Source organism: Palaemon carinicauda, chromosome 39 (assembly GCF_036898095.1).
Source record: "Palaemon carinicauda isolate YSFRI2023 chromosome 39, ASM3689809v2, whole genome shotgun sequence".
Lineage (NCBI taxonomy): Eukaryota > Metazoa > Arthropoda > Malacostraca > Decapoda > Palaemonidae > Palaemon > Palaemon carinicauda.
The window spans coordinates 27,279,774-27,302,546 of NC_090763.1; the positions used below are offsets into that span (position 1 = coordinate 27,279,774).

General features: G+C 47.2%; 1 protein-coding gene across 1 annotated transcript in view; it reads left to right on the plus strand.

Annotated features, from left to right (window-relative positions):
* Positions 1-22,773, plus strand: part of Datp (purine phosphoribosyltransferase family protein Apf) — a 96,543-nt gene that overhangs the window by 72,877 nt on the left and 893 nt on the right. Inside the window, exon 3 of the mRNA XM_068362744.1 lies at positions 1,387-1,502. Coding sequence (XP_068218845.1) covers positions 1,387-1,502 — 116 coding nt within the window. The remainder of the gene's footprint in view (positions 1-1,386; positions 1,503-22,773) is intronic.

The window sequence follows — 22,773 nt, forward strand, 5'->3', positions numbered from 1 at the left end:
AGAATCATCAATTACTCTGAATCCGGATCGTCCTCTAACATGTCAACCCGGAGCTCACAATGTCAGCGGCATAGTTATGTCCTGTCCTTCAAAAGGGATTACTCTTGTGACGCAGGTTCTACAAGGAAGGGTGTGAAAGCGCCGTATGACTTTTACAGCCCATTACTTGGAAGACGTGACACACGGGAGCTCGATACGATCTCTATCGGTCCTGTGGTGACTGCACAACATTTGGTTGAATACCACAAGCTCCTTATTGGACAAGTAGCGGAAGGTTAAGGGCACTGTTACCTGGTTTTAGTCTACGTGAATGAAAAGGAATGACTGGCTCTCTTTCTTTTCATTCGCCCCTCTCATGGGGAAAGCAGTAGCCTGGGTTCTCTGCACAACTTACTTCAACCACTACGGGTAAACCGTGCTCCCTCAAGTGTATGTAGTATCGTGTCAATGCTGTTGCGTCCCCATACCCTTGTGAGGGGGTACAGTATTGGGAAAGTGTTGGTTACCACAGTTATTTCCTACAAAGACGTAATAACTTTTACCTTGACAGACACACTGCTTATCTCAACACACTGCTTGCGTAGGCCACAGCCTTGCGTAGCAGGTTTATTATTATTATTATTATTTTTATTAGCTAAGCTACAGCCCTAGTTGGAAAAGCAAGATGCTATAAGCCCAACGGCTCCAACAGAGAAAAAGAGCCCAGTGAGGAAAGGAAATAAATAAATGATATAAGAAGTAATGAACAATTAAAATAAAATGTTTTAAAAACATTAAAACATATTCTATATATAATCGGTAAAAGGACTTATGTCAGCTTGTTCAACATAAAAACATTTGTTGCAAGTTTGAACTTTTAAGTTCTACTGATTCAACTACCCGATTAGGAAGATCATTCCACAACTTTGTCACAGCTGGAATAAAACTTTTAGAATACTGTATTGTGTAGTATTGAGCCTCATGATGGAGAAGGCCTGACTATTAGAATTACTGTAATTGCATTCCTAGTATTACGAACAGGATGGAACTGTCCGGGAAGATCTGAATGTAAAGGATGGTCAGAATTATAAAAAATCTTATGCAGCATGCATAATGAACTAATTAATTGATTAATTGATATGCAGTTAAAATACAGTACCCTAACAACTACACAACAGAGGTCGATGATTCCAAAAGTATTTTTCGTGTAATGGGTGAACCCTGACTTTCTTCATCTAAAACCAGTCTTAAAATTTTGCCCTTTACTGTATTTGGTAATATACGGTATGCTTAATTTAGGCTGCCCTTTACTCGGTAATATACGGTATGCTTGATTTAGGCTGCATGTCTCAAGTACCTTGACTATTATAGGAATATTGATTACTGTATAACCTTTTACTACTTCAGGACATGTGGACCCTGGTGAATCTGACAGAGAAACAGCTTTAAGAGAGACTCATGAAGAAGCAGGTCTAGGAACTGAACATTTTAAAGTTATTGAAGACTTCAAACACGAATTGAGGGTTAGTTTTCTTTTGTGTTAGATATTGTCATATCAAATTTTCTCAGACATCAGTCGTTTCATGAACTTGTACAGCGTAATGCAGAAATGTTAGGACAATTTAAATATCTATTTTTAAATATTAAACTTAGCCGGTGAATATATAATAGCTGCAACTCTGCGGCTCGACAGACAACATACTCAAAAAACTCGCGAGCGATCGCTATGCAGGTTGCGGGTGTGCCCACCAGCGCCAACTGTCGGCCAGATACCACTCTTGTATGTAAACAAAACCTTCAATTCTTCTCTGTCGACATTGACGACAAGACGTACTTATACTCGCTGTAGAACCTGGAGTTTTCAATATTTAACTTAGCCGGTGATTATATAAGCTGCAACTCTGTTGCTCGACAGAAAACTCTACGTTAAAAATCCGCCAGCGATCGCTATGCAGGTAGGGGGTGTACTTCAACAGCGCCATCTGTCGTGCAGGTACTCAGTACTCAATGTAAACAAAGAACTCAATTTTCTCTCTGTCGGGCTACCGGCAAGACCTACTAATTCGCTGTTGCTAACTGGATTTGTTTTCACAACTATTGGTGAAGTACACTATTCTAGTTTTGAGCTTTCGCTATGCAGGTGTTTTATCTTCATCTCAAAACTTGAACTCGTTTTGGATAGATTTAATTATGGTGACAAAGAGAGTATGGACTTTCTTTCACTTTTAAATGTCCGACCCTTTCCTTAGACGGAAGTGTGTTTAGGCTTTTAGTAATTATCTTATCACGTTATAGATTTTTTTATAAACATATAATATAAATTTTAATGCTTTGTTTATATAGACCTTTCCTGAGAGTAGGCGGTCCTAACTTGGAAACCGAAGTTAATCAACATTGAGCCCTTTATATCGCTTTTAAAGGATTTAAAACTTTTTAAATGTAATATTTTATGAAAGAATTTCTTTGATAGTCTTCGTACTGTTTTCAAAGATGAACTAACGTTTAGTTTTTTATGCTACGCAGTTGTTGACGTTCAGGACGTTCAACATGCGCTCTATCGTTACGATAGAGAGAGAGTGTATCACGGTTTCACTTTGCAGTAAGAGTAAATCGATTCTGACGTTTTGTTCATTCTTTCTTAGCTTAAATGTTTTAAATTCTATTTTAAAGGAACTTTTTATTTGAAAAACCTTTCAGTTTTTTCCTTTAGTCAAATAACATGTTTTTTTTGACGATATATAATTGGGCTCTTCTCTTAGGTGCGAAATCAAGAGAGAAAGAGAGAGAGAGATAGAGACGGAGGGAGAGAGAGGAGAGAAAACGTTCCGTTCAAGCGGGAACGTTGTTCTCGTGTTACTCTCGTCCCTAGTCTCTGTACGGGGAGGAAGGATAAAACGTTTTTAGGTTTTTATTCTCGTCCCCAGGCTATGTGCGGTGAGAGATTGAAAACGTAGTTATATGAACTAGTGTTTAGTCTCTTTCCCAGCCACTGATTTTTTTTTTATCTTAAAATATGTTTTCTGTTTTTTGCTGGTATTAATGAGCTTGCATTATACGACTAATTTCGCAATTACTACCTTTTAATGAAGGGTAGAATTGCGTGTTTTCAGGTAGAAATAAGTGCAAAACAGAAAATCGAAGTGATAAAGTGATATGCGCAAAGTGTTACAGTGTTGCGTCCGAGGCGCAAAGTGTTACAGTGTTGCGTCCGAGGGTTCGTCTGTTCGTGCCTGTCGTTCACCTAGTCCGGGACCTCTTGCAAGCTCCCAAGCCCAGGGGAGAAGTAATGTCAAAAGACTTATGGGTTTGAGAGGCCTTGACCAACGAACAGACGTTTTCCCTCTATGGTATCGGGTGTTTCTTACCAAGATCTCCCCTACCATAAGACGAGAGAGACGTTGTTTCTCCTCGCCATCCGTAGGCTTTTCGCATAAGAAACCTGTCACAAGGTTTCGAAGCCCTTAAGCGAAAGTCAGTCCTTTCAGGACAGGTCCAGCGTCCTGGTTACAGCCATTAGGACAGCTCTGACCCTATGCAGTCATCGGATAACTGCTCGCCGCCTAACAAAAGCGTAACACAGACTCCGAAAGTCTTTTTTTGTAGGCAAAGTGTTGCGGTCACAGACGTTACCCTCGTCTATTACCACAACCATTTCCGTTGATCCTTAAGGGGTTGTATGGCAAAACATGCAGTATATGCTTGCCTCCCTTATGGAAGACTATTCTGCTGATTAGTCCGTTGAGTCTAGCCGTTTATCTCATCGATATCCTGGCTTTCAGCCAACCTAACGTTCCTTTGTGCTTACTGTTGACGTTGGCGTAGCTTAGTCACGTCAGTCAGGTTGTTTAGAACCACACTCGATGCGGTCTCGTGTGGTTTTTCAGCCGCATTTGGACGTTAGGCCACTGGCTGATGCTCCTATTGACGTTCTAGACGTTCACTAACAATCGGAGTTGACTTGTTTTGACGCTGTGCGTCAACCTCCGCATTCTAGAGTTGTTTTGACTGCTCAGTCTAGGCAGTCAAAGCAGTCTCGAGTGGACGCTGTACGTCCTCACGCACCTGTTGTGGTTGACAGTTCAGTTGTTGACAGTTCACAGACTGTCAAGCAGTTACATGACGTTGCGTTCTGGTCCGCTACTAATGCACCAGTGAGAGACTCAGCTTTTATCGGACAAGGTTCCTGTAGATGAGGAAGTTGCTGTTCTCCCTCCTACTGATATTCCCTTGAGGACTCTGACAGATGGAGAGGAGCCTTAAGCTGCTTAGCCTCCTATGGACTTTAATTAAATCATGATGATTTTTTTAAGGATCTTCGTCCGGATCTTGTAACTGCTGCTCCTCGTTCGCCTAAACGTCAGAACTTACACTAGGCCTAGCTACTTCGAAGCCGTTGTTTTTAAGCTAGTGCTCTCTTGCTCTCCTAGAGAGCGTTACGTTGGCTAGGCGACTGGTTTTTCACCAGGAGGAGTTTTGGGGATACAGCCTTTGCTTTCCCTTCTTTTAAACTGGTTTATAGAGCGAGAGTCTGATATGACACGAGAGAAGTTCTCGGCTTGGGAGTTCATGCCTATGCCCAGATAGACTTCTCAATTCTGGTAGACTCTCCCTGGCGCCTAGCCAGGAGACGCTCCAAGTTGTTTACAGGTCAACTTCTCAGCTGTTGTCGAGCCTTTGAAGTTTTGCTGTACTATTATGTCACGCATAACAAGGCTTTCAGGGATGGTAAACGGTTCCGCCCCAGTCGCTAACCCCGTCTGTTGCCACACCTGCTCCTGTAGACCCTAAATGGGCTTTGCTGCAAGACATGCAGTCCAAGCTTGCGTCCTTGATAGAGGACTTAAATGCGGAGAAGAACCTTCTGGCCAACAACCTTCCAACCGGTCGGTTGTGCGCCCTGTTGACGCTGAGGTAACCTACTCGCGTCTGCCAGTTGAGGTGGTTCCTCCACCGATGCGACCCAGTGTGGGTTGCCAGCCGCACGTTGACGTTAAGCGACGCTCGGAGGTGGTTGTTGACGTTCAGGACGTTCAACAACCAGCAGAGGTGACTTGTTGTGATGCAGTGCGTCAACCTCAGCAACCCGGTAGGGTGTTGACTGCACAACCCAGACGGTCTAGACAGTTTCGGGTTGACGCTGTGCTTCCTCGCGCACCCATGGTTGTTGACAGTTCACAGACTGTGCAGCAGTTCCATGATATTGCGTCCGGCTCCGTCACGCATCCACCAGTGCGACCGGATTCAGCGAGTCAGACGTTGCCCACTCCGTTGCCGTTTCCTCATCAGTTTCGGATGAGGAACCCTCTGATGAGGACGTTGCTGAACAAGACGATCAGCCCCCAGCCCTGCTATCCATCCAGAAGATGCTGAAGAAGGAACGCTGCTCAGTCAGGCTGTGGATGAGTCTGGTAGGGACGTTGTCATCCGTGGATCAATTTGTGTCACTAGGAAGACTACACCTCCGTCCTCTTCCATACCATCTAGCTTTTCACTGGAAAAAGAGACGCTAGAAGCGGTCTCGATCCCGGTTTCCGATAAGATAAAGTCTTGTCTGACTTGGTGAAAGGACTATATCAACCTAAGAGAGGGTCTTCCCCTGACTGTTCAGACTCCCAACCACGTTCTCTTCTCGGACGCATCGGACGTAGGCTGGGGTGCGACATTAGACGGTCGGGAATGCTCGGGAATATGGAACTCGAGTCAAAGGACAATGCATTTCAACTGCAAGGAGCTACTGGCAGTACGTCTGGCCTGGAAAAGCTTCAGGTCTCTCCTTCAAGGCAAAGTGGTGGAGGTGAACTCGGACAGCACCACGGCTTTGGCGTACATCTCCAAGCAAGGAGGGACCTACTCTCTGACGTTGTACGAGATCGCAAGGGACCTCCTCACCTGGTCAAAAGGTCTAGACATATCACTGGTAACGAGGTTCATCCAAGGCAACTTGAATGTCATGGCAGATTGTCTCAGTCGGAAGGGACAAATAATTCCAACATAATGGACCCTCCACAAGGATGTATGCAAGAGACTTTGGGCCACCTGGGGCCAGCCAACCATAGATCTCTTCGCAACCTCGATGACCAAGAGGCTCCCAATATTTTGCTCACCAATCCCGGACCCAGCAGCAGTTCATATAGATGCCTTTCTCCTAGATTGGTCACATCTAGATCTATATGCATTCCCTCCGTTCAAGATTGTCAACAAGGTACTGCAGAAGTTCGCCTCTCACGAAGGGACAAGGTTGACGCTAGTTGCTTCCCTCTGGCCCGCGAGAGAATGGTTCACCGAGGTACTTCGATGGCTAGTAGACGTTCCCAGAACACTTCCCCTAAGGGTGGACCTTCTACGTCAGCCACACGTAAAGAAGGTACTCCAAGGCCTCCACGCTCTTCGTCTGACTGCCTTCAGACTATCGAAAGACTCTCGAGAGCTAGAGGCTTTTCGAAGGAGGCAGCCAGAGCGATTGCTAGAGCAAGGAGAACATCCACCCTTAGAGTCTACCAATCGAAGTGGGAAATATTCCGAAACTGGTGCAAGTCAGTATCCGTATCCTCGACCAGTACCTCTGTAACTCAAATAGCTGACTTCCTCTTATATCTGAGGAAAGAACGATCTCTTTCAGCTCCCACTATCAAGGGTTACAGAAGCATGTTGGCATCAGTCTTCCGTCACAGAGGCTTAGATCTTTCCAACAATAAAGATCTACAGGACCTCCTTAAGTCTTTTGAGACCACGAAGGAGCGTCGTTTGGTTACACCTGGTTGGAATTTAGACGTGGTACTAAGATTCCTTATGTCAGACAGGTTCGAACCGCTACAATCAGCCTCCCTGAAAGATCTCACCTTAAAGACTCTTTTCCTGGTATGCTTAGCCACAGCTAAAAGAGTCAGTGAGATTCATGCTTTCAGCAAGAACATCGGATTCTCATCCGAAACGGCTACATGTTCTACAACTTGGTTTTCTAGCCAAAAACGAGCTGCCTTCTCGGCCTTGGCCAATATCGTTCGATATTCCAAACTTATTGTATGGTTGGAAATGAACTAGAAAGAGTCTTATGCCCTGTAAGAGCTCTTAAGTTATATTTAAAACGAACTAAACCTTTACGAGGCCCGTCTGAAGCTTTATGGTGTTCAGTTAGAAACCATCTTTGCCTATGTCAAAGAATGCTTTATCCTATTTTATCAGACTGTTAATACGAGAAGCTCATTCCCATCTGAATGAGGAAGACCAAGCTTTGCTGAAGGTAAGGACACACGAAGTTAGAGCTGTCGCAACTTCCGTGGCCTTTAAACAAAATAGATCTCTGCAAAGTATAATCGACGCAACCTATTGGAAAAGCAAGTCAGTGTTCGCGTCTTTTTATCTTAAGAATGTTCAGTCTCTTTACGAGAACTGCTACACTCTGGGACCATTCGTAGCAACGAGTGCAGTAGTAGGTGAGGGCTCAACCACTACAATTCCCTAATTCCATAACCTTTTTAATCTTTCTCTTGAAATGTTTTATTATTGTTTTTGGGTTGTCCGGAAGGCTAAGAAGCCTTTCGCATCCTACTTGATTTGGCGGGTGGTCAAAGTCATTTCTTGAGAAGCGCCTAGATTAGAGGTTTTGATGAGGTCCTGTTGTATGGGTTGCAACCCTTGATACTTCAGCTCCTAGGGGTCGCTCAGCATCCTAAGAGGATCGCGAGGCTCCGTAAGGAAGACGTACTTAAAAAGGCAGAGTAATTGTTCAAGTCGACTTCCTTACCAGGTACTTATTTATTTTAAGTTTGTTATTTTGATAACTGCTAAAATAAAATAAAAAATCCTTAGCTCATAATAATGTAAACATTTATTGCTGGTCTCTACCCACCCCCCTGGGTGTGAATCAGCTTATATAATCACCGGCTAAGTTAAATATTGAAAAATGTTATTTTTATAATAAAATAAATTTTTGAATATACTTACCCGGTGATTATATATTAAAGGACCCTCCCTTCCTCCCCAATAGAGACGCAGTGGACCGAGGAGAAAATTGAGTTCTTTGTTTACATTGAGTACTGAGTACCTGCACGACAGATGGCGCTGTTGAAGTACACCCCCTACCTGCATAGCGATCGCTGGCGGATTTTTAACGTAGAGTTTTCTGTCGAGCAACAGAGTTGCAGCTTATATAATCACCGGGTAAGTATATTCAAAAATTTATTTTATTATAAAAATAACATTTTTCCCATCATATTTGGTGAAGTACTTTATTTTGGTTTGAGCTTTCGCAGTACAGGTGTTTTTCCTCAACATAAACTCTTGAACTCTTTATTGAATCGGATTATTTGTTGATGACTTGGATTGTTTTTGGAATTTTCTTTGACTAATTCAAAATGGCTGACCCTTCTCAAGTTCCTAGATTTCGAAAGTGTAATGCTAGGGACTGTAATAGGCGTCTTCCAAAGGCTTCTCTTGACCCTCATACTGTTTGTTCCAATTGTCGGGGTAAAACCTGTCAATTGGGAGATCGGTGTGAGGAATGCGTGGGCCTTTCGGAATTCGATTTTATCGAATATGATAAGTATACATGCAGACTAGAGAGAGATAGGGTAAGGAGAAGTTCATCTAGGTCCGTAGATTTTTCCTCTCCACATGCCCCTGAACCTAATCCTTCCCCTGTAGTGGTTGTTCCTAACCCCCCTTCTAGCACTCAGGAACCGTCTATGCAAGACATGTTACGTGCTATTCATGCCTTGGGGGAGAGAGTTGAAGCGTTAGCAAGTGACCGTAATCAACTCATGGCTGACGTGAAGGAACTTAAGTGCCACAGTGCCACGGCGGAAAGTGGGAAAGTGATTAGTGCGCAAAGTGTTGTGAACAGTGTTGCGACCGAGGGTTCGTCTGTTCGTGCCTGTCGTTCACCTAGTCCGGGACCTCTTGCAAGCTCCCAAGCCCAGGGGAGAAGCAATGTCGTACGACTTATGGGTTCGAGAGGCCTTTATCAGCGAACAGACGTTCCCTCTATGGTATCAGGCGTATCTCGTCAAGATCGCCCCTACCATAAGACGAGAGAGCCCTTTTTTACCTCGTCTTCCGAAGGCGTTTCACGCAAGAAACCATGGAGCAAGGTTTCTAGGCCTTTGAAACGCAAGTCGGTCCCTTCAGGACAGGTCCAACGTCCCGGATGTAGTCATTGGGACAGTTCGGACCCGTTGCTGTCATCGGATGACTGCTTGCCGCCTAAGCAAGGCAAAGTTGTGCCGTCTCAGACGCTAACCCCGTCTGTTACCGCACCCGTTACCGTAGACCCTAAATGGGTTATACTGCAGGACATGCAGTCTAAGCTTGCATCCCTTATGGAAGATTACAACGCAGAGAAGGTTTCCGTTGAACCTAGCCGTTTATCTCATGGAGATACTGGCCGTCAGCCACCCAAGCGTTCTGTTGTGCGTCCTGTTGACGTTGGTGTAGCCAGCTCACGTCAACCAGTTGGGGTTGTACCACACCCGATGCGGTCTCGTGTGGATTTTCAGCCGCATGTGGACGTTAAGCAACTCACTGATGCGCCTGGTGACGTTCAGGACGTTCACCAACCATCAGAGTTGACTTGTTTTGACGCGGTGCGTCAACCTCCGCAACCTAGAGTTGTTTTGACTGCACAACCCAGGCGGTCTAAGCAGTCTCGGGTGGACGCTGTGCGTCCTCACGCACCTGTTGTTGTTGTTGACAGTTCCCAGACTGTTCAGCAGTTTCAGGACGCTGCGCCCTGCTCCGCCACTTATGCACCAGTGCGGGCGGACGCTGCGTGTCAAGCATTGCCTACCCCTTTGCTTGTTTCTCATCAGTTATCAGATGAGGAACTTTCGGATGAGGACGTTGCTGACCCTCAGCCTGAGGATCATCCTTCAGATATTGATGAGCCTAGAGCAGTTCCGCCGTCTATGGACTTTAAAAAAGTCATGCTCATTTTTAAAGAGTTGTTCCCTGAACACTTTGTCTCTGTGGCTCCTCGTTCGCCGCCGTCTGAGTTTGTTTTAGGCGTACCTGCTGCCATGCCAGCCTTTACAAAACTCGTTCTCTCTCGCTCATCCAAGAGAGCTTTACGGCTGTTAGGCGATTGGTTGGAAACCAAGAGGAGTTTAGGGAAGACGGCCTTTGCCTTTCCTCCAACTAAACTCTCGTCTAGATCGAGCGTCTGGTATGCCACGGGAGATGTTCTCGGCTTGGGAGTTCCTGCCTCTGCCCAGGGCGACTTCTCAAGTCTTGTAGACTCTCCCCGCCGCCTAGCCATGAGACGCTCGAAGATTAGTTGGTCATCCTCAGACCTGGACCATCTACTTAAAGGCATCTTTAGGGCTTTTGAAGTTTTTAACTTCCTTGACTGGTGTTTGGGAGCCTTGAGTAGGAAAATCTCATCAGCCGATAGAGATGTCTCCTTACTCATTATGTCCTGCATGGATAAGGCCATCCGCGATGGATCCAACGAGCTCTCCGCCTCGTTTACGTCAGGAGTCCTAAAGAAACGAGAGTCTCTGTGCTCTTTTCTGTCAGCAGGAGTGACGCCCTGTCAACGATCTGAGCTACTCTTTGCCCCTTTGTCTAAGTTCCTGTTTCCTGAACTTTTAGTTAAGGAAATAGCGTTGTCTCTAGTACAGAAGGACACCCATGACTTGGTTGCGTCCTCGGCTCGCAAAGGGACCCCTTCGTCTGCCTTGTCTGCTAGACCTAGGATAGACACTCCAGCGTCCAGGTTTATTCCGCCCTTTCGTGGCAGAGCCCCCAGCAGGGGAAGTACTCGTGCCGAAGGGAAGAGAGGAAAGAGGAAAGGAGCCAAGTCCTCGCGAGGCAGAGTCTGACTGCCCGCAACTTCAGACAGCAGTAGGTGCCAGACTCAAGAACTTCTGGCAAGCCTGGGAAAAGAGAGGCACAGATCAACAGTCTGTGAGGTTGCTCAGAGAGGGGTACAAAATCCCATTTTTGGGCTCAAGCCATGGCGTCCTGATGGAAGGTTCCTTTTTGGTAGCTTCCTTGGGTAAATAACTACTAAGATATTCCCAGAGAATTTAACCACAGGTTATCACAGAATTCTAACTTCTGGAGCGAGTATCCTAAAGGTTTCCCTTTTAAGACATCGTATATCAACAGGGGACGCATGTATTAACGCGCCACATAGCTATCTACACCCCGAACAGAGTTAATGCTTCGGTGTGTAAGGGCTGAGAATAGCTGGGAGCCGTTCCATAGCTAATCTCATCCGTGGCTACTTTTGGTACTCGAGACGTAAACAAACGGGCGCCATTGCTTAAATGACGTCACGACCGTCTTCATCCTTTGTTCAGTAGCTCGCCCTACTTAGACGGATTTTCCCTGTGCCTTACTTATCGCTTTGCATCTACGTTATGTCGCTACCTTCGGCCTCGCCTTCTTCTGGAAAGTTGAGTACAAGGTTCCAGTATTGTTTAGTTAAGCTCTGACCGTAAAGTAAATATTACTTTCCGAGATATTTGTTGTTTTGTGGCAGAGCTGTGCCTCTACCGGACCCGCCATTTTATGGCGTCGTTGTTGTTATGCATGCCTTATTTAGTTAGCCACAACAACGCTTCCGGCCTCATTTACTAATCGATAACATTAGTTTATTTAGTCTTCATAGCTAGGAACTTTTATATCGTGTTTTGACGCTTTTTATCGGTCATCGATTGACCTCATACCAGTCGGCTACTATAGCCCCCAGGCCAGAGCGCCTATATATCAGTGTTCATGCATGATTTTATTAGTGATCCTAGGCTAAGTTATGAAGATAGTGGCATTATTTTACAATACTTTCGACTGTGATGCAAGTGTTTTTCGCCTTCAGGGACCATATAGGGGATAGGTTAGTTAGTGTCCCTTCCTAACCTAACCTACTTGTAGGACCCCTATATGCTTCCTTCATCCCCCTGCCCTTGGCATTCCCTCTGTTTAGCCTTGATTCCCTTACTAAGTAAAGGGATCAAGCGCCTAACGGAGTATATTATCGCCTCTCAGTCCTCCCTAAGGGAATGAACCCCCCTTAGGGTTGCGTCCGAGAGTGAGGAACGGCTAGCCCTTCCTCTATGGCTAGGACTAGTCTATGACTGTCCTGCGATAGCGATATGTCTTCTATCTTTCCTAGTCCAGGGCTCTTAGCCCTGCTCTAGGTTAGGTTTTGGAAGGGTTATTCTGTCCCCTGCTGAAACTGTACCCATGCACCGTTTCAGCCAGGCTGCCTTATCTTAGGTTAGGGAGTGTCCTCCCTTTCCCTAGTGGCCGCTCTGGTACAGAACCCCTTCCATGGAAGACTCTTCTCTTCTCCCCTCCCCACCTATCTCTTGTATAGCCTAGCCTACACTTAGGTTAGTCTATACCCATCTGTCCCCTGTCCTACAACTCCTCCTTAGGGTGTAGTGATAGGGCTACCTTGAGCTTCTATGTGCAGTCCGCTCTGGTACATATACCCTTCATAGTGTCCTATGGGGTTAGCCACTGGATGGGTTCTGTATGTAGAGGTCTCCCCCTCTTTGGGTGTCCCCTAGCCCTCCCTTGGGCTACCCTAGCTCCCGGTCCTCTGATACCCCTGCTTCTGGGTGATAGAGCCAGCCTCTATCATGGGTACACCCTCTCAGGGGGGGATGTCTGGGAGTCCATGACTGGACTTCTTACATCCCTCCCCCTGTCTCTCTCACTATCCGGGTGCCGGTCCCTTGCCGCCTCCACTGTCGGCGATACCCGCCTCCTACCTTGGTGACTCTCCCCTTACCCTCATGCCGCCAGCCCCCCGCGTGCCGGGGGACTGCCGACCGCCGCCGGCTCCTGCCGATGGCTCTCCTCCTTCCTCCTAGCTTCGCCGTCCGCCTGCCGGTCGGCCACCGGAGTGCCGGCATCCACTGCCGGCAACCTGGTTCCGCTATAACCATCCTTGTCCCAGTCACCAATCCGGCATCCTCCGACTGCCGGAGCCGTCGCTCCTCTGCCGGCGTGCCGCCGTTGTGCCGGCGGCCGCCACCCTGGTATTACTCTTGACTTATATATTGTCTGTTCTAATGCCAGAAACTCTGCTGGAGCGGCCTCCGGCGTGCCGGAGGTCTGCCGGAACCCCCCGGAGGCGTCAAGACTACTTGCGCCCCCTTCTACTAGCTATCATATGAATACTGATAGCCCTACACTGCAAACAGATGGCCTGTTTACGCTCTTAGATCAGTGCCTTGGTACTGTTCTATTAGTAATCATGCTGTCTCCTTGCATTCTTCAAAATTCCAGCATGCTGCGTGTATCTTAGCGCGGCTGGTTGCCGGAAGCAGTTACCCTAAGGGACCTGTTAGCCCCCTAATTTGGGACTGAGTGGCCTCGGTCCCAAACTTATCCTTGGCATTTTCCATGGAATTCCATTGCCCTATGGACTTCTAAGGAATACTATCCTGTGCCTTCGGCCATCTCGGATTATCCAAGGATAAAGCTTGCGGTAGCCAGCCGGGCGGGATGCATGGAGTATGTTTTCTTTACTACTTCAATCTCTATGCATCACACCCTTCATTAAGTTAAAAATTAATGATTAATATTAACTTAGATTAAGAGCCATTCTTATGACTCCCCCCATACTCATTTTCTCTTTCTTCCACAGGAGGAGCAGATGAAGTGTGACTTCAACTTCTGCGCTGTGAAACGCCCGCACTTCTACGGGCATACGGCTTGCAGGACTCACGCCCCTTGTGCTAACAAGAAAGGGGATTTGAAATTCTGGGACCCGCTGAACTGTACGGTCTGCCAGGCTCACATAGCTGATGGCTTCCATAACTCTCCCTCAGCGGAGATCAGGGACATTGCTCGAGAGAAGCTACGCAAATGGGTGCGTGGCTTCCAGAAGAATGCCACCGGACCGTACCTGGCCACTGAAGAATTGAGGTCACTTCTGTTCCCAAAGGCCTCCCCTGATTCTGTGGTGCCCAAGGATTTGATCCCCACTGTCCAAATTACGGTGGAACCTGATGTAGTCATGGCCCAGTCCATGCACGATTGCCGCCTAGATTCCGATGATGACGAACACATGTCGGATGTCTCGGAGGGTACGGAGAAGACCCTCATGGCTCAAGGAGCTGAAGATGAAGAAGACCAGGTGGAATACGCCGAGTCGGAGCAAGAGGTCGCTCCTCCTTCCATCTCCGCCCCTACTCCTACACCGACGGAAGTGTCTCTCCCATCTACCTCCACGACCCCGGAACCCTCATCATCCACTCAGGAAATGCTCCGGTTGATTAAAGCCGTCATGGACGACAAGTTAAAGGAGAATCAGGAGTTCATCAGGTCCATGATAGGATCCAAAGAACCGAAGAAGATCTCGGTTAAGGATCTCCCCGCTTGCTCTCATGCCAACCCATGGAGGTATGCTGAGCATATGGTGATAGCGACCGGCAGAATCTTTGTCAGCGACAAGATCGGCTCGGTCCCCCTGGAAGATGTGGAATTCTTCCCCAATTTTGAGGCCTACCCGGACTGTTACGTCCGACTTCGCTCTGAACCTGCCTCTAAAGAAGAGACCGAACCGAAAGAAGAGATAGTGTTCGATCTCGCGAAGGCCCAGGCTATGCTAGCCAACACGTTCAAGAGTAGGGGTTTTACCTGCTCTAAGCTTCCGGCCCTGAGCAAGAAGCACCCTACCTACGTCGCACCTGAAGATGCGGTACTTCCATTCATGGAAAAGGCCTTCGCTGCGTGCCTTAAAGCTGTGGAAGAGGGGAAAGCCTGCCCTGCACTGGAGGAGTGCAGACCCTTCTCCATAGTTACTCCCCCTGACGCTCGACACTGGAAGGACATCCAGCATACTTTCGTCGTGGGAAAGCTAGATCCTGACGTCGCCGGACGTCAGTTTAATGAAGACCTCCCGAAGCTCAACGATCACCTCCTTCGTCGGGAACAAGATACGAAGGAGAGGCTCGCAGCATCCATGTCCCACCAAGTCCAACTTGAAATTATGGCCTGTGACACCAGAGTACCAGACCACTACATGGTACTTGCCAAATCCCATATGGCAACCCTGATGAAGGACTTGTACCACTTCATGAAGGCTCGGAGAGCCTGTCGTGAATTCGTGTTCGCAGGTGCCACTGTGAAACACGAACCCCGGAGGCTGATTTCCTCCAACATCTGGGGCAAACACCTCTTTCCTTCTGACCTTGTGAAGGAGATCACTGACAAAGCCGCCACGGAGAATAGGAACCTTCTCCACAAATGGGGCATGTCAAAGAAGAGAAAACCCTCTCAGGACGACGGACCTTAACCTAAGAGGAAAGCCTCAAAACAGAAACCCCAGCAACGTCAACCAAGACGTCAGTTTCCGGGACCCGCTACCTCCCAAGTGGCAGCTCAGCCACAACAGACCTTTCAACTGGTCACCCAACCGGTGTTGTCACAGTCACCGGTCTTCACCCCTGCTTTCGAGCAACAGACGACTACCTTTCGTCCCAAAGGTAGAGGCTCAAACAGAGGTGCAGGCAGAGACGCGTCTCGCCGTCCCTCCAGAGGCAGAGGAGAAAAGGGAGCTAGCGGCCGAGGCAGCAAGCCCTCGGGACACCAGAAGCAATGAAGTGCTTCCGGTGGGAGGAAGACCCCGCCAATTCCAGGATCGTTGGACCTTCGATCCTTGGGCACACAGCATCGTCAAGAAGGGTCTAGGCTGGAGTTGGACTCAACCACCCCCAACATTCCAGCAGTTCTTCCAACAATCAACCCCCCTTCTGGAAGAATATGTCCTAGATCTCTTGAACAAGAAGGTGATAAGGAAGGTAAAGTCCACCAGGTTCCAAGGAAGACTGTTTTGTGTCCCTAAGAAAGACTCCGACAAACTCAGAGTCATTCTGGACTTATCCCCCCTCAACAAGTTCATAGCGAACGACAAGTTCAAGATGCTGACTCTTCAACAAATAAGGACCCTTCTGCCTCGAGGTTCCTACACGGTCTCCATAGACCTGGCGGATGCCTACTGGCACGTTCCAATGAACCATCACGCTTCCTCCTACCTAGGATTTCGACTCCAAAGGAAAAGCTACGCCTTCAGGGCCATGCCCTTCGGCCTCAATGTGGCCCCTCGGATCTTCACAAAGCTGGCGGACGCCATAGTACAACAGCTCCGCCTCCGAAACGTCCAGGTGATGGCCTACCTCGACGACTGGCTAGTTTGGGCTCCATCGCCCGAGGATTGTGTAAAATCCTGCAACAAAGTCACCCAGTACCTAGAACACCTGGGATTCAAGATAAACGAGAAGAAATCTCGCCTCTCTCCTGCTCAGAAGTTCCAGTGGTTAGGAATCCAATGGAACCTTCAGTCACACCGCCTTTCCATCCCCCAGAAGAAAAGGAAGGAAATAGCAGGGTCTGTCAAGCGACTACTAAAATCCAAACGGATTTCAAGACGCCAGCAGGAACGAGTTCTAGGCTCTCTACAGTTCGCCTCAGTAACAAACCCAGTGCTTCGTGCACAGCTAAAGGATGCAGCGGGAGTCTGGAGACGTTCTGCATCCATCGCTCGAAGAGACCTCAAGAGACGGCTCCCAAACAGACTTCGACTTCTCCTCAAGCCGTGGTCGGAAGCAAAGGCCCTGAAAAGGTCCATTCCTCTTCAACACCCACCTCCATCACTCAACATCCACACGGACGCTTCGCTGAAGGGTTGGGGAGGTCACTCCCACCAAAAACAGGCTCAAGGCACCTGGTCTCCCCTGTTCAAGACGTTCCACATCAACATCTTGGAGGCCATGGCGGTCCTTCTAACTCTGAAGAAACTATCCCCGCCTCCCTCGATCCACATTCGTCTAACCCTAGACAACTCGGTGGTAGTTCGATGTCTCAATCGCCAAGGCTCAAGATCGCCCCAGATAAATCAGGTGCTTCTCCCAATCTTCCATCTGGCAGAGAAGAAGAAGTGGCACCTGTCTGCAGTTCACCTACAAGGATTCCGCAACGTGACAGCGGATGCTCTATCTCGAACAAACCCGATAGAGTCGGAATGGTCTCTAGACGCAAGATCATTCTCCTTCATCTCTCACCAAGTCCCAGAACTTCAGATAGATCTCTTCGCAACGAGCGACAACAATCAACTTCCTCGGTATGTGGCCCCGTATGAGGACCCCAAGGCAGAAGCAGTGGATGCCATGTCACTGGACTGGAACAGATGGTCCAAGATCTACCTGTTCCCTCCCACCAACCTTCTGCTGAAAGTCCTCTCCAAACTGAGAACCTTCAAAGGGACAGCGGCCCTAGTGGCTCCCAAGTGGCCCCGGAGCAACTGGTACCCCCCTGGTCCTGGAGCTGCAGCCCAAGCTGATCCCTCTCCCGGGCCCAGTTCTCTCCCAACAAGTACAGAAGTCGACTGTCTTCGCTTCATCATCGAAAATCAAGGACCTTCATCTCATGATTTTCTCTCCCTTGCCGCAAAGAAGAGGTTTGGGATCTCGAAGAAAAGTCTAGACTTCCTCGAGGAATACAAGACCGAATCCACAAGACGGCAATACGAATCATCCTGGAGAAAATGGGTCTCTTTCGTCAAGACAAAAAATCCTAAAGAAATCACAATTGATTTCTGCATGTCCTTCTTCATTCACCTTCATGGACAAGGATTAGCAGCCAATACGATTTCAACCTGCAAATCGGCCTTGACCAGACCAATTCTGTATGCCTTCCAAATTGATCCGTCCAGCGACATCTTCAATAAACTACCGAAAGCATGTGCTCGTCTACGCCCAGCACCCCCACCGAAAAGCGACCTGTCACTGAAACAATTGAGAGCGAAAATCACCTACTTCATTCGCAGAGCGGATCCTGACAGTACACCCGCCGGTCATGATCCTAGGAAAGTTGCATCATCCCTGAATTTCTTTCAGAGTATGGACTTTGAAAGCCTTAAAAGCTTCACAGGCTGGAAGTCCTCGCGCGTTTTCTTTAAACATTATGCGAAACAAGTGCACGAAGTCAAACATTTTGTGGTAGCCGCAGGTAGTGTTATGAAACCTGCACCTAACTCTGCATAGAACAGTGAGTTACTTGGGACTCTAACTCTTCGGGTGCCTATGTTGACCCTCGAGCGATACATAGTGATGTCGAAAACACTTAGTGCTTTTATAACTGTTCTTATCCCAGGTGAAATGTCATAGTTGTCACACAAGTGCCGCATGCCCTGAGCATGATGTGTTTTAATCAAAGACTAACGTTCCTCGAGAACGAGTGCCTACTAATAAATTTGAAATTCCTTTTCAGATTCAAGAGCAAGTCTTTATTACTATGTACATTATAATTACTGTAAATGAACTTTACTTATTGCTGCAATTCATTTAATTTCTGCATTTGTGAAATAAAATTTCTATTTTATTACCTGTGCGTCTCAATCAGCTCCTACTTACTATGAAATACATGCCTGTCATAGTTTTATTATCCCCTTTTCCTTATGGTTCATGGAGAAATTAAGATACTAACTCTTAATTTATATTCACTCTGATTATGTAATGTTCCAATACGAATACTTACTCTTCATACCCTGGAGATGAAACCAACCTTCTCAGCACACAGTGTCCAACCACCACTGGTCTGCTTTTCAGAATGTTCCTATACGAATGCCAAACATTCAGCTTCGTCTCCAAGTTCTTCAAGTTCTTCTATCAGGGTGAATAGCCCTTCAATACCACTTTGACGTCGGCATGGCCCGTGGGAACTTCACTGCCAAGGGGGGCAGGAAGATTCTTCCCTACGGTTCTTTACTAAGATTACTATGCTATTTTGTCAAAGCCCTTGGCACTTACTAATAGGGGAAAATCTACCACGATACATTGATTCTCTGGTATTCTTCCATCAGGACGCCATGGCTTGAGCCCAAAAAACGGATTTTGAGCGAAGCGAAAAATCTATTTTTGGGTGAGATAGCCATGGCGTCTTGATGGACCCTCCCTGCTACTTCGTCCAGTTTTTAGGTCCCACCCTGCTCTGCTGTATCATGGTGATCGGCAAGCAACTGGCTTCAGGATGAAGACGGTCGTGACGTCATTTAAGCAATGGCGCCCGTTTGTTTACGTCTCGAGTACCAAAAGTAGCCACGGATGAGATTAGCTATGGAACGGCTCCCAGCTATTCTCAGCCCTTACACACCGAAGCATTAACTCTGTTCGGGGTGTAGATAGCTATGTGGCGCGTTAATACATGCGTCCCCTGTTGATATACGATGTCTTAAAAGGGAAACCTTTAGGATACTCGCTCCAGAAGTTAGAATTCTGTGATAACCTGTGGTTAAATTCTCTGGGAATATCTTAGTAGTTATTTACCCAAGGAAGCTACCAAAAAGGAACCTTCCATCAGGACGCCATGGCTATCTCACCCAAAAATAGATTTTTCGCTTCGCTCAAAATCCGTTTTGTACGCAAACCTCCTCTAGCGACGTCCCCCATCGATCTCTCTCCCAGGTACCGAGAGGAAGCAAAGAGACAAGCCCTGAAACTAGAAGTGTCTCTTTTGCTAGAGAAGGGAGCGGTGGTCAAAGTCTCGGACCTTCAATCACCGGGGTTTTACAACCGTCTCTTCCTAGTACCGAAGAAGACAGGAGGTTGGAGACCGGTGCTAGACGTCAGTGCTCTGAATGTCTTTGTCACAAAGACAAAGTTCACCATGGAGACCACGAAGTCAGTCTTAGCAGCGGTCAGAAAGGGAGACTGGATGGTCTCTCTCGACCTAAGAGACGCTTACTTCCACATCCCCATTCACTCAGATTCCCAACCTTTTCTGAGATTTGTGTTCGACAATGTGGTGTACCAGTTTCGGGCCCTGTGCTTTGGCCTAAGTCCTGCTCCTCTCGTGTTTACGAGGCTTATGAGGAATGTGGCAAAATTCCTCCATTTATCGGGTATCCGAGCCTCCCTTTATTTGGACGACTGGCTTCTCAGAGCCTCGTCCAGTCATCGCTGTCTGAAGGATCTCAATTGGACTTTAGATCTGACCAAGGAATATGGACTTCTGGTCAACTTGGAAAAGTCCCAGCTGATCCCATCCCAAACTATTCTGTATTTAGGGATGGAGATTCGCAGTCCAGTTTTTCGGGCTTTTCCGTCGGCCCCCCGAATAGATCAAGCCCTGCTCGTAATCCAAAAGATGTTGAAGAGAGAACGTTGCTCAGTCAGGAATTGGATGAGTCTAGTAGAAACTCTATCATCCCTGGAGCAGTTTGTCTCGCTAGGAAGGCTACACCTCCGACCTCTACAATTCCATCTAGCTTTTCACTGGAAAAAGGACAAGACGCTAGAGGCGGTCTCGATCCCGATTTCCGAAACAGTAAAGACTTGCCTGAATTGGTGGAAAGACAATATCAGTCTACGAGAGGGACTTCCCCTAGCAGTTCAGAAACCAAACCACGTTCTCTTCTCAGACGCATCGGATTTGGGTTGGGGTGCGACACTGGACGGTCGGGAATGCTCAGGTCTGTGGACCTCAAGTCAGAGGAGCATGCATATCAACGGCAAGGAGCTTTTGGCAGTTCACCTGGCCTTGATAAGCTTCGAGAGTCTCCTTCGAGACAAAGTGGTGGAAGTCAACTCGGACAACACCACAGCCTTGGCGTACATTTCCAAACAAGGAGGTACCCACTCCCTGACACTGTACGAGATCGCAAGGGACCTGCTCATCTGGTCAAGAGATCGAGGCATCTCCCTAGTAACGAGGTTTATCCAGGGCGACTTGAACGTTCTAGCAGATTGTCTCAGTTGGAAAGGTCTGGTAATTCCGACCGAATGGACCCTCCACAAGGATGTGTGCAAGAGGCTTTGGGCGACTTGGGGTAAACCCACCATAGACCTCTTTGCAACCTCGATGACCAAGAGGCTTCCAATCTATTGCTCTCCAGTCCCAGACCCAGCAGCAATACATATAGATGCCTTTCTCCTAGATTGGTCTCACCTAGACCTATACGCATTCCCACCATTCAAGATTGTCAACAAGGTACTGCAGAAATTCGCCTCTCACGAAGGGACAAGGTTGACGTTAGTTGCTCCCCTCTGGCCCGCGAGAGAATGGTTCACCGAGGTACTTCGATGGCTGGTAGACTTTCCAAGAAGTCTTCCTCTAAGAGTAGACCTTTTACGTCAGCCACACGTAAAGAAGGTACAGTACACCAAAGCCTCCACGCTCTTCGTCTGACTGCCTTCAGACTATCGAAAGACTCTCGAGAGCTAGAGGCTTTTCGAAAGAGGCAGCCAGTGCGATTGCAAGAGCGAGGAGAGCTTCTACCATTAGAGTTTACCAATCGAAGTGGGAAATCTTCCGAGACTGGTGCAAGTCAGTATCTGTATCCTCGTCCAGTACCTCTGTAGCCCAAATCGCTGATTTTCTCTTATACCTGAGAAGAGTTCGCTCCCTTTCAGCTCCCACGATCAAGGGCTACAGGAGCATGTTGGCTTCGGTCTTCCGGCATAGAGGCTTAGATCTTTCCAACAATAAAGATCTACAAGATCTCCTTAAGTCTTTTGAGACTTCTAAGGAACGTCGTTTGGCTACACCTGGATGGAATTTAGACGTGGTCCTAAGATTCCTCATGTCAGACAGGTTTGAGCCTTTACATTCAGCCTCCCTGAAGGATCTCACTCTTAAGACTCTTTTCCTGGTGTGCTTGGCCTCAGCTAAAAGAGTCAGTGAGCTTCATGCCTTCAGCAAGAACATCGGTTTTTCGACAGAAAAAGCCTCTTGTTCTCTTCAACTTGGTTTCCTAGCCAAGAATGAACTGCCCTCTCGTCCTTGGCCTAAATCTTTTGATATTCCTAGCTTATCAAAGATCGTAGGCAACGAGTTAGAGAGAGTTTTATGCCCCGTTAGAGCTCTTAAGTTCTATTTAGCTCGTACTAAGCCTTTAAGAGGTAAATCTGAAGCGTTATGGTGTTCGGTTAAGAAACCATCCTTACCTATGTCAAAGAATGCTTTGTCATATTTTATCAGATTGTTAATACGAGAAGCTCATTCACACTTGAGTGAGGAAGACCGATCTTTGCTTAAGGTTAAGACGCACGAGATTAGAGCTATAGCAACTTCCGTGGCCTTCAAGCAAAATAGATCTCTGCAAAGTATCATGGATGCGACCTTTTGGAGAAGCAAGTCAGTGTTTGCGTCATTTTACTTGAAAGATGTCCAGACTCTTTACGAGGACTGCTACACACTGGGTCCATTCGTAGCAGCGAGTGCAGTAGTGGGTGAGGGCTCAACCACTACACTTCCCTAATTCCATATCCTTTTAATCTGTCTCTTGAAATGTTTTTAATATTGTTTTTATGGGTTGTTCGGAAGGCTAAGAAGCCTTTCGCATCCTGGTTGATTTGGCGGGTGGTCAAAGTCATTTCTTGAGAGCGCCCAGATTAGGGGTTTGATGAGGTCCTGTTGTATGGGTTGCAGCCCTTGATACTTCAGCTCCTGGGAGTCTGTCAGCATCCTAAGAGGATCGCTGGGCTCCGTAAGGAAGACAGACTTACAAGGCAGAGTAATCGTCTAAGTCAACTTCCTTACCAGGTACCTATTTATTTTGGTTTTGTTATATTGATAACTGTCAAAATTAAAAACTCTTAGCTTATACGCTGTAAACATATTAACTCTGGTCTCTACCCACCTCCTTGGGTGTGAATCAGCTATTATATATTCACCGGCTAAGTTTAATTTTTAAAAATGATATTTTAATTATAAAATAAATTTTTGAATATACTTACCCGGTGAATATATAAATTAAATGACCCTCCCTTCCTCCCCAATAGAGACGCAGCGGGACGAGAAGAATTGAAGGTTTTGTTTACATACAAGAGTGGTATCTGGCCG